Source organism: Cricetulus griseus (assembly GCF_003668045.3).
Source record: "Cricetulus griseus strain 17A/GY chromosome 1 unlocalized genomic scaffold, alternate assembly CriGri-PICRH-1.0 chr1_0, whole genome shotgun sequence".
NCBI classification, from domain to species: domain Eukaryota; kingdom Metazoa; phylum Chordata; class Mammalia; order Rodentia; family Cricetidae; genus Cricetulus; species Cricetulus griseus.
Genome location: NW_023276806.1, coordinates 170,719,890 through 170,733,090, shown reverse-complemented (window position 1 = coordinate 170,733,090; position 13,201 = coordinate 170,719,890). Strand labels below are relative to the sequence as shown.

The window sequence follows — 13,201 nt, the reverse complement described above, 5'->3', positions numbered from 1 at the left end:
TGTTTTAACCTGAATGCTTACCTAACTTTTGTGCACTGGATGGGGTGAAACCAAAGGGAAATGAAGACAGCTGAAGGAGATTGGAAGGGATAGGTGGAAGACATGTTTGGCCCCAACATACAGGGACCAGGGATCAGATGTCAGGCCCATGGAATCCCTAGCCTTCATTCTGCCAGCACCTCAGACACACAAAGGAAGTCTGGCACCAAACCTCAGTCTCTGTCCCTGGTAAGCAGAGCTTTCTCATCACCTTGTGAGCTAGGGCTCCTCAGTTCACTTAGATCTGCAACATCCTACCTGGCACTGTGACCAGGCTTCTAGGATGTGCACGTGTAAGAGGCAAATGATCAACCATCCTAGTTAATGGCTGCTCTGGATATTTCTGTCCTTGACCAGCTCCATGCATTGTATAAAGAGACAATTTGTACCTCTACTTGGTACAAATGCTGTGAACTTGGAATACAATAGGAGTGGGTCCCCACTTTCCTGAGTCCCAGAGCTAACACTTGCTGGTGTTATAACCCATGAAGTTCTGGAGCTTCATGGAAGACTGGGCCAATCCCAGTCTCCCTTGGGGTCTCCCATCATACCCCGTTGACCACTCTCAATTTAGTTGACTTTGAAATTCTGAAACTCCTGCCTCCACTTTCTAAGTACCATGATTATAGTCTTGTGCCACCCACCATGCCTGACTTCAGTGGCTTCTTTCCAACTTCATTTAGTGACTCATTAGAATGGGGCATGAATACAATGAGCAGGTACTCTTAATCATCTTAAAAAAACACTTATCAGCTGGGCGGTGGTGCAGCACTCAGGAGGCAGAGGAAGGTGGATCTCTGTGAGTTCGAGGTCAGACTGGTCTACAGAACTACATAGAGAAACCTTGTCTCAAAAAAAAAAGAAAACAACAAAAAACAACATCTACCTCTGTGAGTCTAGGTTTTGCCACCCATAGAATAAAGACAGAACTCTGCCTAGGTCCTTTGATGAGTTATAACAGACTCAATGGTAACAACAACAAAAAACCAAACAGCACTGCTCATAGTTGGAAGACAGTGTTCCTTAAGGTAGAAGGACTGATGGGATCCTTTTTCTGATGAAGTTAGGACCAGAGCCTGTGTCCTGGCTACCCTTAACCAGACAGGCTTAGCTATTCATGCTCAATAGGCAAATTAAAAGAACCAAATTAGTTCACTGTGATGTGCCCAACTATAATACAGGTTTGCTGCAGGCAAGGTGGGGAAATCGCTCTGATGTTTTGGAAGAGCCCAGTCTATTTAGTGAGTTCCAGGCCAGCAAGTGACTCATAATGAGACTATTATTTAAAAGGAAACTGTAGACAAGAAGGAAAGCAAATTTATCAAAAAATAAGAAACATTATATGTATTCAGTGTGACAAAATTGGAATAGTGATGAAGATAGAAGTTAAGTCTTCTCTCCCTGGCATCCTGTTTAGATAGAAAGTAAGAGATATGCACAAGTAAGACATCTAACCAAGCCATAAAATAGATTTCCACTCATCCCTTAAGCCCACCCCCCATTCTTAGCTGCTCTATATGCTGCATGGTATTTGTTCAGATAAGGTACAAATGTTCCTTCAGCAGCCCTTTGTAGGATTCTGTTTCTTCCCAGAATGTGATTCCCAGAGGAAATTTGAATTTCATTCTCCACTGTTTGACTGTTAGTCAAAGGGAAAGACATGAATGTCTCTTTAGGATATCCTTATTCCTGTCAAGCAGTCAAGTTACAGGGATAACAGGGTGGGGAGCACCAGATGGGGGTATGCAGGGTGCTGTCACTGGCAGCTACACTATAGTTGCCAAGAACAAGGAAAGAGTGGAAGGCATGGAGGTTTCTAATCCACACAGCTGTGGAGATACAGAGAGCACACTTGGAAACAGCTTGTCCTCTGGAGCACAGTCCGTCCTGATCATTGCCCTCACATCCAAAACTCTGTCCCTAATAGTTCATCCATTTGCAAAATCTCTTTGCAAAAGCCTGCTTGCCCCATCCTTAGAGTGACTTCCATTTAAGTCTCAGGATCCTCTGATAATCTGGATGGCCTCTGGAGTCATCGTTACTCAGCGATCCTAAATGAAGGTTTTGCAGGCATCAAGGAAGTAGACTATGATCCCATTCTGACAAGTTGGTCTTCATTCCTCCAAGTTCCTTTTCTCTCCTTACAGGAGACAGAAAGCCCAGGAGGAATATATCCTTGTATCCTTGTGGACTCCCATTGCAGCCTCTTTACCACATTTGACATGAACTCAGGCTTATGGCTTTGGTCAAGTGGTCAGTCACTTTTTTTTTTTTTTTGAGACAGGGTTTCCTGTGTAGCTTTGGAGCCTATCCTGTAACTAACTCTTGTAGACCAGGCTGGACTCGAAATCACAGAGATCTGCCTGCCTCTGCCCCCTAAGTGCTGGGATTAAAGTAATGCATCACCAATGCCCGGCACTCAGTCACTTTTTAAAAACTTGTCAATTTCTCTTGTGATGTGTTTTATACAGTTCTCTAATTTTTCAGAGATTTGGGCCCAGAAATATCTTTAAGCACCAAGAATAGATTAGTTTCTGACGCTATCAATCTTATACTTCTTCTGGGTCTTCAGGGCTGAGGTAAAAATGAACTTAGTTTCAGCCTTTTATACATTACTGTTATTAATGTCAGGTTCATGGGGCTGAATACATGGCTCAGAAACTACAGCAAGTCATCCACAGGGCCCGGCTGTGATTTCAAGCACCCAAAAAACAGCTTGAAACTCTCTGTAACTTCAGTCCTGGAGGATCTGAGAGCATCTTCTGGTCTCCCCTGATACTGGACATGCATTTGTTATACACAGTGGCAAGACTTATACACCTAAATTAATTTTAAAAAAGTAATACATATGCAAAGAAAACTTTTTAGCAATCTAGGATCACAAATATATCTGTCTTTTCACCATTTGTATGTCTGGTGCCATAGGAGGCCAGATGAGGCATCAGATCTCCTGGACCTGGAAATACAGGTAATTATGTTCTATCTGACATGGGTGCTAGGAACCAAACATGTGTACCCAACAGGAACTATGCTACTGAACAAACTCTCCAGCTCCCAAATATGTCATTATGATGCTGAAGATGATAATGCCCCATTATTCATTCTGTCTCCTATCATTTGAATGTGACAAAAGGCCCTGCCAGATGGTTGTCAAAGGATTCAATAACTTTCTATAACTCTGAATGGACTCTCCACATTGTTTCTTTTAATGGTTAACATAGTTCTCTTAATATAAGTAAAGATAACAAAAATTTCCATAACTTGAGAGATATGCTCTTTCTTTTTGGAAGTTTTTCAAGACAGCATATCTCTACATAGCCACGGCTGTCCGGGAACTCACTATGTGCACCATGCTTACTTCAAACTAAGAGAGAGTGGCATGCCACTATCTCCCAAATGCTGGGATTATAGGCATGTATCTACAAACCTAGCTGAAATACGTTTCTAAAATGACTTATCTTTGCAGCAGACTCGACTTGAGCAAATCCGAGGCATGCAGAAAGCACAGGAAGTGTGGTAGACTTCTTGGCCAGCTTAAGTACAGAAGCTACCTGCCACCCGAATACAGTGAGGCTGGGAGTGGTTGACTCTGGGTCGTGGAATTCCACCTGGCTAGACCGCAGAAGTGAGAGGACCGAATCCTAATTGCTAGACCACTAGGCCAGCGCATGGGCTGGTCACGGGAATCCAGCCACGTGGGCGCCAATTGAGGGTGGGGTAGTAATGAGTTCGCTAGATCTAATATAAATGATAAATGATAAATGGGTGTTTTGTTGGGGAACAACTTACACAGATAATAGTAAAGAACCTCCACGGCCTTCCTGCTCCAGAAGATGCAGTCTCTGTTCTTCCAATCCGATCTGCAACCGAAGAGAGAGAGTGAGCCAGTGAGAGATCACCCTACTCTTCTCCATCTTTCAGTCACATCAGCACCTGAGGCCACGCCCAAAGGAGTGTGGCCAGTAACACAAGTTCACAGGCAAGGAGATGATGCTACTGCATATCTTTGAATCAGGGAATTAAAGGATAAAATAAGAATCTAGAAGCAATCAGGAATGTTTTGATGAACATAATACTTAATGAAATTCTATAATACTTTAAACTGACAAATCATGTTGAAATGTTCTCAATAGCTGGATTATTTTCTTTGCTTTATTAACTCCATCCATTTCAAAGTGTTTGAACTATGTGTGTTTTTACCTGTGCCATGCTCTCTATGTGGCAGTGAGAGGATGACTTGCAGGTGTCTATTTCTGTTATGTGAATTCTAGAGATGAAACCCATAGTTTCAAGTGACCTCAATAGCACATATTTGAAGAGAACTGGGGGAACTCGAGCTTTAACACACTTATAGCATTCCTAAATCTTCCTATAGCGTGAGTCATACTACGTTTTCAAAATGAACCAGGCCAAACAGGCATATTTATACATTCCAATGCTAACGGTGGTTTTTGGCAGGGAGTTTGTTGATGCATTCCCAATGAAGTTGGAAAACCAATTAATTTTAAACTTGTATCACATTCAGAAATTCTACTCAAAGTGCACACAACTACATATCTTCTAATAACAGGAATATACCTAAACATAATAAAAGCAATTTACAGCAAGCCAACAGCCAACATCAAAATAAATGGAGATAAATTGGATGAAATTTCTCTAAAATCAGGAACAAGACAAGGTTGTTCACATTCTCCATATCTCTTCAATATTGTACGTGAAGTCCTTGGTAGAGCAAACAAAAGGAGATCATGGGGATACAAATTGGAAAGGAAGAAGTCACATTTTTAGGATTTGCAGATGCTATGATAGTTTTCATAAGTGACTGGAAGAATTCTACTAGGGAACTCCTATAGCTGATAAACACCTTCAGCAAAGTGGCAGGATACAAGATTAACTCAAAAAATTCAGTAGCCCTACTACATACAGATGATACTTTCATGGAGAAAGAAATCAGAGAAACATCACCCTTTACACTAGCCACAAAGCCCATAAAATATATCTTCGGGTAACTCTAAACAAACAGGGGAAAGACTGTATGACAAGAAAGAAATTAAAGAAGACACCAGCAATTGGAACGGTCTCCCATGCTCTTGGATATGTAGGATCAACATAGTAAAAATGGCAATCTTACCAAAAGTAATTCAATGCAATCCCCATCAAAATCCCGGAAATTTTTTTCACAGACCTTGAAAAGCCAATACTCAACTTTATATGGAAAAATAAAAGACCCATGATAGCCAAAACAACCCTGTACAATAAAAGAACTTCCAGATGCATCACCATTCCTGACTTCAGGCTCTATAATAGAGCTGTAGTCCTGAAAACAGCTTGGTATTGGCACAAAAATAGACAGGTAGACCAATGGAATTGAATTGAAAACCCTGATATTAACCCACACACCTATGAACACCAGAATTTGACAAAGAAGCTATATCTATTCAATGTTAAAAAGAAAGCATGGGGGTAGGTGGGTACGATGGTGGCAGACACCAGGAGCTGGCGCCTTTACGCGCTGCTGAGATTTTTTTTATTCACTATTCTTTCCTGGACTGATTATATGTGGAGTTCTGTGTGTATATTTGGTCATTGTCCTTTGGATAGCCAGGAGACATCTACAGAGAAAGAAAAAGTCAGTCTCAACCAGCAAAAATGGAAAAGAACAAATGGTGGTTGCATTTTTCCATCCTTACTGCAATGCTGGCGGTGGAGGAGAAAGAGTTCTCTGGTGCGCTTTGAGAGCCCTGCAAAAAAAGTATCCTGAAGCCATTTGTGTTGTATATACTGGTGACATTAATGCCAGTGGTCAACAGATACTAGAAGGTGCTGTCAGAAGATTTAACATCAAGTTAGCTCACCCGGTGCAGTTTGTTTTCTTAAGGAAACGCTACCTTGTGGAGGATTCTCGGTATCCCCACTTCACATTGCTAGGCCAAAGCCTCGGATCTGTTCTTCTTGGCTGGGAAGCTCTGACACAGCGTGTTCCTGATGTTTACATCGATTCAATGGGATATGCGTTCACACTGCCTCTGTTTAAATACATAGGCAGTTGCTGAATTGGGAGCTATGTCCACTACCCCACTATCAGCACTGACATGCTCTCTGTAGTGAAGAATCAAAACACTGGATTTAATAATGTAGCTTTCATTAGCAGAAATGCTCTTCTCTGCAAAGCAAAGCTCATATACTATTACTTTTGTTTATGGACGTGTTGTTCCTTGCAGTGATGTAGTCATGGTGAATTCTTCCTGGACACTAAACCATATTCTCTTGCTGTGGAACGTTGGCCATTGCACTAACATTGTTTATCCACCTTGTGATGTACAGACATTTCTGGACATCCCCCTACATGAGAAAAAGGTGACCCCAGCATATTTGCTGGTTTCCATTGGCCAGTTCAGGCCTGAAAAGAATCATGTTTTTCAGGAAGCACAATGTTGTATACATAATAAATAAATAAAATCTTTTAAAATAAAAAAGAATCATGTTTTTCAGATCAAAGCCTTTGCTAAGATGTTAAATGAAAAGGCAGCTGAGTCATAACCTTCACTTAAACTTGTCCTTATTGGAGGGTGTAGAAACAAAGATGATGAACTTTGAGTAAGCTAGCTGAGAAAACTGTCTGAGAATTTGGGAATCCAAGAAAATGTGGAATTTAAAATAAACATTTCATTTGATGAATTGAAGAATTACCTATCTGAAGCAACAATTGGGCTGCATACCATGTGGAATGAGCATTTTGGGATTGGAATTGATGAGTGTATGGCAGCTGGCACAATTATCCTTGCTCACAATTCAGGAGGCCCAAAGTTTGACATTGTCTTTCCTCATGAAGGACAAATAACTGGATTTCTGGCTGAGGGTGAAGAAGGCTATGCTGAAACCATGGCTCATATTCTCTCTCTGTCTGCAGAAAAGAGGCTTCAAATCAGAAGGACTGCTCGAGCATCTGTGAGCATGTTTTCTGACCAGGAGTTTGAAGTGTCATTCCTGTCTTCTGTGGAGAAGTTAGGTAATGCCAAATTTGTAACATTCTAGATAATTTCTACAAAATGGAGTTGGGGCTGTGGAGCAGAGGTAGAGCCTGTGATTGTTGTGTGCAAGGTCCTGTGTTCCATATCCAGCATCAACAAGAGGAAATGCTTCATTTGGAAACACCTTCACATGTAAATATTTTCTAAATGCATTAAAGGCAACCTGAGGGGGAAAAAAAAAGCATCTTCAACAAATGGCACAACTGGATGCTGGCACGTAGAAGACTGAAGATAGATCCATATCTATCGCCATGCACAAAACTTATGTTCAAATGGATCAAAACCCTCAACATAAATCCAGCCACACTGAACCTCTTAGAAGAGAAAGTGAGAGGTACCCTTGAACGAATTGGTAGAGGAGACAGACCACTTCCTGAACATAATATCAGTAGCAAGACAACAATTAATAAATGGGACTTCCTGAAACTGAGAATCTTCTGTAAGGCAAAGGACACAGTCAAGAAGATAAAACAGCAGCCCACAGAATGGGAAAAGATATTCACTAATCTCACATCTGACTAAGGGCTGATTTCCAACATATACAAAGAACTCAAGAAACACCAAAACACCAAATAATCCAGTTAAAAAGTGTGGTACAGACTTAAATACACAATTCTCAATAGGGGAATCTAAAGTGGCTGAAAGACACTTAAGAAAGTGTTCAATATCCTTAGCCTTCATGGAAACAAAAATCAAAACAACCCTGAGATACCATCTTACTCCTGTCAGAATGGCTAAAATCAAAAACACCCATGACAGTTTGTGCTGGAGAGGAGGTGGAGAAGGGAGATTACTCCTTCACTGCCAGTGGGAGTGTCAACTTGTACAGCCACTCATTTGTCAATTCCAGGACATGGTAAGCATGTGCCAGTTAGTGGAGTCAGCTAAAGGAGATGTTTTCTTTTCATTTTTTAAAACAATATTTAATTTTTTTATTGGTTTATAAATTTTCTTTTCTAAAAATAGGTTTTCCAGCAGAATACTGAAATAGGAAATAGATCAATGTTACGATTATATCTTAAAAAATTATCTCTCACTATAAGACAGTTTTTAGACAAAAAAATGACAGGTGACTCATAAACAGAACACTTAGTATCCAAGTTAAAAAGAACAGAGTATAAGTGATAACACCCAATAAAACTCATAAAATTATATAATAGAGCTTCTTCAACCACTTAAAGAATATTAAAAATCACATGAATTTATAACTATTAGATAGATGTTTATATAAGCATTTTGATCCTGGTACTATTTGGGTAATTCTGAAGGTATTTTTTTTAACTTTAAAATATTCTTTGTAAAACTTTTACTTCACTTTGAATGGTAAGTCTTCATTTAGTAAGTCTACTGCTTCAAAAAGTTTTTGTTCATGAAATCGTGTGTGAGTAAAGAGTAAATTAAAAGACCTCCTTGGTGGCTGGGCGTTGGTGGCACACGCCTTTAACTCCAGCATTCGGGAGGCAGAGGCAGGCAGATCTCTGAGAGTTCGAGGCCAGCCTGGTCTCTAGAGCGAGTTCCAGGATAGGCTCCAAAACTACACAGAGAAACCCTTTCTCTAAAAAGACCTCCTTGATTGCTTTTCTACGTCTAATAAAGATTTTTATGTGTAAAATTTCTCTTACAATGATTTAGTGATTTGATCATACACTCTTGTCTCTTAGTAATTCAAAGAAACACTTAACTAGATAAGGTAAAACTTAAAAATGTATTAATATACTAACTCAGGGAAATAAAAGTAACCCCCATTTTCACTGGTAAAAGACAAAAGAAAAGAGGAGTTTTACAAGTTATCTCTCCAAAACAGAAGCAGATGCAGAGGTTGTTTGTTTCTGCTAGAGTACAGATCATGGACTGTGGCCCCTGTCCACTGAGGGCACTTGGTCACCTCCATTGCTCTCTTTGCCCACTTGGTAGGTGCGCAGCTGTTCTATCAAGCCAGGATTCGGGCAAAGCATTGGTGAATTCAATCTCTTCAGAACTCATCAGGAAGCCAGTGACAATCGCAGCAGGCCTTGTAACCCCTGCATTACAGTGAACGAGAACCATGCCATCCTTCAGTTTTGCTTGCTCAATAAACTCAAAACATTCTTGTGTTAGACCCCTGGAAAACTCAGGTATCCGGGGTCCCAGGCCACGACTGCGGTCACCCCAATCACCAGGAGGATTCCAGAGCTTGCTGCAAACTGCATGAGGCTTTATTGTAATTTAACGAGCTAACCCCATGTTAGCTTGGGTCTTTCACCCACCCGCCATGGTGGATGGCTAGAAAAGACAGCTCCTAGGGCCTCCCAAGAGATCTTATAGGACAGCGTAAGGGGAGTGTCTAGGGGTACGCACAGGCTCACGATTGGTGTGCCTCCAGGCTTGGAGGGCTTGCCCTGTGTTGATTGGTCAACTGGTTGTTATGGCCCATAGGCCCTCCCAGGGTGGTTGCTATGCTTTGTGTGTCATTGTTGTGCACTTGTCAGTAAAGCACACCCAGGGTTGTAAAGCATAGCGCCACCAGCTAACTTCTGATTGGTTCCTTGTCACGAGGCAGGCATCTGACTTTCTAGTGACTTACTAACTACTAATTGGTTCCTTGTCACAAGGCAGGCATCTGACCTCTAAGTGACCAAGGCAAGTTAATGGCAAGCACGTGTTTGGCTGTTATGGCTGCTGAAAGGGGAGCTGGTCCCTTTACTTGTGCTTTCTCAGGAGCTCCAGATCGTGAGCAGCATCCTGCCACCCTTCCTTCCCCCCTCTCTCCTTCAAATGATGGTGGCAGTGGAGACAACTGCTGAACCATGGGCTCTCCCACTCTGCCGGGATCCTCTTTGAGGCTCTCTGGGCCTAGCCTAAAGGGGCTACAGTCGCTTCCAGGGGCTGCTCCTCTTTTGTCTTCCTTTTTTCTCTCTCTCTCCTGTTGCCCCTCTTAGGAATGTGGTTGTGTTCTCTAGACTACTTCCTGTTGTCTGGATGTAACAGCATTTTTAGGGGACCCACACGACAGAGCCTATTCGTGTCTCCTCCGGATGGGTGCTGCTCCCTGATAATTCTCCAATCAGATCATCTCAGGAGCTCGAGCTGCCCTCACTTCCGACCTCCTTCCTCTGAAACCTGCTGGGGGGGGGGGGGTCGCGGGTATCGAGCGGAGCACACATCTTCTGCATTCTCCCGGGAGCGTCTGTCAAGGCGTGGGAGGAAAACGCGCTCCCAGTCGCCGCCAGCCCCAGCCCCGTCTCGGGACCAAAGTCTCCCGGAAACACAGCGTCCCAGCCCCCACGCCGCTGCCGGTCCCCGGGGGTGGGGATCCGAGGCAACTTCTGGGGAAGTCGAGGAAGGGGGCCTGGGGTCCCGGGAGCCGAGGCCGGGCGGGCGCACAGGGCGCGGGCGGCGGCCTCGCGGGGCGCCCGCGCGGCTGATCAGGTGACTGAGCGCGGGTCTGGGCTATGGGAAGCAGCCTAGTTCCCAGCCACCGCCGCCGCCTCCGCTGCCACCACCACCACACCTAGCAGAGGAGATGGGAGGAGATGTTTTCATTACAGTACTTTAACTACTTAGTAAGGAAGTAGCATTCTTTTCGATATGCAGTTTATGTTCCCTATAACCTCCCAGGTCTACTTTTGAAGTTTCCTATCTGGGATCATCCTCCTGATGAGTACTGTGTATTGGAAGGTGGGGCATAGTGATGCACACTTGTAATCTGGACACAAGGAATAAAGAGTCATTTGGGTATTTGTAGGTCAACTCTGTCTACATGATGAGTTCCGGACAGGCAGGATTACATACATGTCAACTTCATCAACAACATGAATGTTACCAGAAAATGCATAACACAGTAACCTACACATGAGAAAAGTTTGTGAATGTGTCGGTAAAGATACAATACACAGGACATTTAAAAACCATCTTCATTTTTATTTTAAGTGTATGGGTGTTTTTCCTGCATGTGTGTCTCTGCAGCACATGATTGCAGGGTCCAAAGAGGTTAGAAGACGGCATCATATCTTCTGGAACCGGAGTTACAGAGGGCTGTGACCTACCTTGTGGGTGAGTGGACTGCAACCTGGGTACTCTGCAAGGGCAATCATACAGTGATGTGTTTATAAATGCATCTGAGTAGAGTGTCCCAAAGTTGCATTCTTTGTACTTTGAGTCACACCTTGCAGGATACTCTGTAGGGAGACTCTGTAGCCCCGCCTCCTACTAGCCCCCTACAGGTGTTCCTGGCCCTGCCCATGAGGGCGTGGTCAGGGGAGGTCAAAGATGATGCAGAGAGAATTCTTAAGAGCCCACCAACTCGTGGACCCTCCCTTCTCTCTGGCCATGCTAGCTTGCGGCCTCTGGGCACGCTCTGGCTTGCGTTTGGGCTGGTTTTTATCTGAATAAAGAAATCTTAGCCTTACGGACTAAGGATCATCTTTGAGTGCATGTAGCATGCAATAATACTCCAAGGTCAAGATTTGTTGCTCTTTACATTCACCAGAAGTTATCATTTCTAACAGGAGCAGTACATTCATTAAATACTTGATAAATTAACATGCACACTTTGTTCACATGAACTTTCCAGGTATTTCTGGTTCCTACCTATGTGGAAAGATGCTGATGTTTACTTAACATCATTGACACAAGGCTAACGTTTTTATGTAAAATATTGTGTTAATTTAGATTTATATGTATATTTTTATTTTAAGTTTTTCTATGAGATGATTCTATTCCTTGAAGTGTGTTTTAAGTTCGCCCCAAGATGAGGTCTGCAAGCACCAGCCATGAAGAATTTGTATAGACTTAATGGTTTATATTTATAGATGCTTTAAAGACCCTCTTTTACAGACAGAGGAATGGGTAATTCTGCTGTGATGTAACAGGTGGCCCTAGACAAGGAATTTGCATTTGTTTACTGACTGAGCACCACAGCAGTGATCTACTTTATGCTCTACACCATGGTTGTGTGCCTATTTTTTTTTTTTTTTGTGTGTGTGTGTGTGTGTGTGTGTGTGTGTGTGTGAGAGAGAGAGAGAGAGAGAGAGAGAGAGAGAGAGAGAGAGAGAGAGACAGAGAGAGAGAGAGGAGAGTTTCCAACTCATGGTGCCTCTTCATAGTCAATATTGCCCTCTGATTTGCCACTACTCTTTCCTCCATCTACTGAATCAAGGTTTGGGCATCATACTATTTCTAGAACTGTTTGCTTTCAATATCTGAGGGCTCACTGGGCTCAGGTGGCTCCAGCCAGATCTGTCAAGTGTTAATCACACCTTTAATCACAACCTCATAGTTTAAGTTCTACTAACAAACTGGGGGAAATTTTCATCACTATGTATGTGATTTCAATTGTTCTGAACCCAACAATCTCTAAAAGTCTGAAGTTTTCCCCTAGATGCTGTTGACTTTAGAGGACTCATCCCTCCTTCTCCCCATCACCTTGACCTAATCTTACAGCATCATTTATTACTCATCTTACTGAGTAATACTCATCTTAAGGCGGGGAAGAGCCATCCTGTGCAGTGTTTTGAAAGTGAACCTTCACCTCCCCACAGATAAAGTCTAATGCAGCAGAGAGATTGATCCAGGACTTTGGAAGAAGACTGTGACAGAGAGCTTTCCCTGTGACTCTAGAGAGACTCCTAATAAGGCACCTTGGTTTCAGTTCATTTTGAAGTGAGGTAGATAGCAGGGAGGTAATGGCAGTTCCAAGGACATCAGCAGACCCCAACTGGACATTCTAGTGTGTCCTGGAGATCCCGGCCTGGCATTCTGTGTGATGTCACCAGTGTTGTGGCAACACCAACTGACTTTGGGGCATCCGTTATTGCCTACAGGCTGTACCCGTAGTCATGTTGGCAAGATTGAGCCGGCTTCTTGGGAGACAGAAGGGAGAGAATAACAAGACTAGAGAGATGCAGAAGGAAGCTGGCCTTTGGTCTCAATTTCACACATCAAGAAACAAATATTTCTGGGGAAAATGTGGTGAGTCCTGGGTAGGGATGGGGAGCTTCCCGAAGGGGAAAGGCTTCAGCTGGGACTTTCAAGTTGGGATTCAGGATCTTGGAGATTTGGGGAAGTAATGGGCATATCTTTCTCCTCTGACTTCCCAAAGAGCAGACCTTGAGTCAAGGATTTCTGATGGTTACTTTGGCAGAGAGCCAGGA

At 42.9% G+C, this 13,201-nt stretch overlaps 1 protein-coding gene across 1 annotated transcript; it reads left to right on the top strand.

Moving 5' to 3' along the window:
• The first annotated feature begins 5,543 nt into the window (after nt 1-5,543).
• On the top strand, nt 5,544-10,474 carry LOC100765573 (GDP-Man:Man(3)GlcNAc(2)-PP-Dol alpha-1,2-mannosyltransferase). Its single transcript, XM_035451379.1, is given in 4 exon segments — nt 5,544-6,229; nt 6,231-6,453; nt 6,517-7,062; nt 10,118-10,474. Coding segments are annotated over 4 exon segments (1,653 nt in total). The 5' UTR covers nt 5,544-5,702.
• The last annotated feature ends 2,727 nt before the right edge of the window (nt 10,475-13,201 follow it).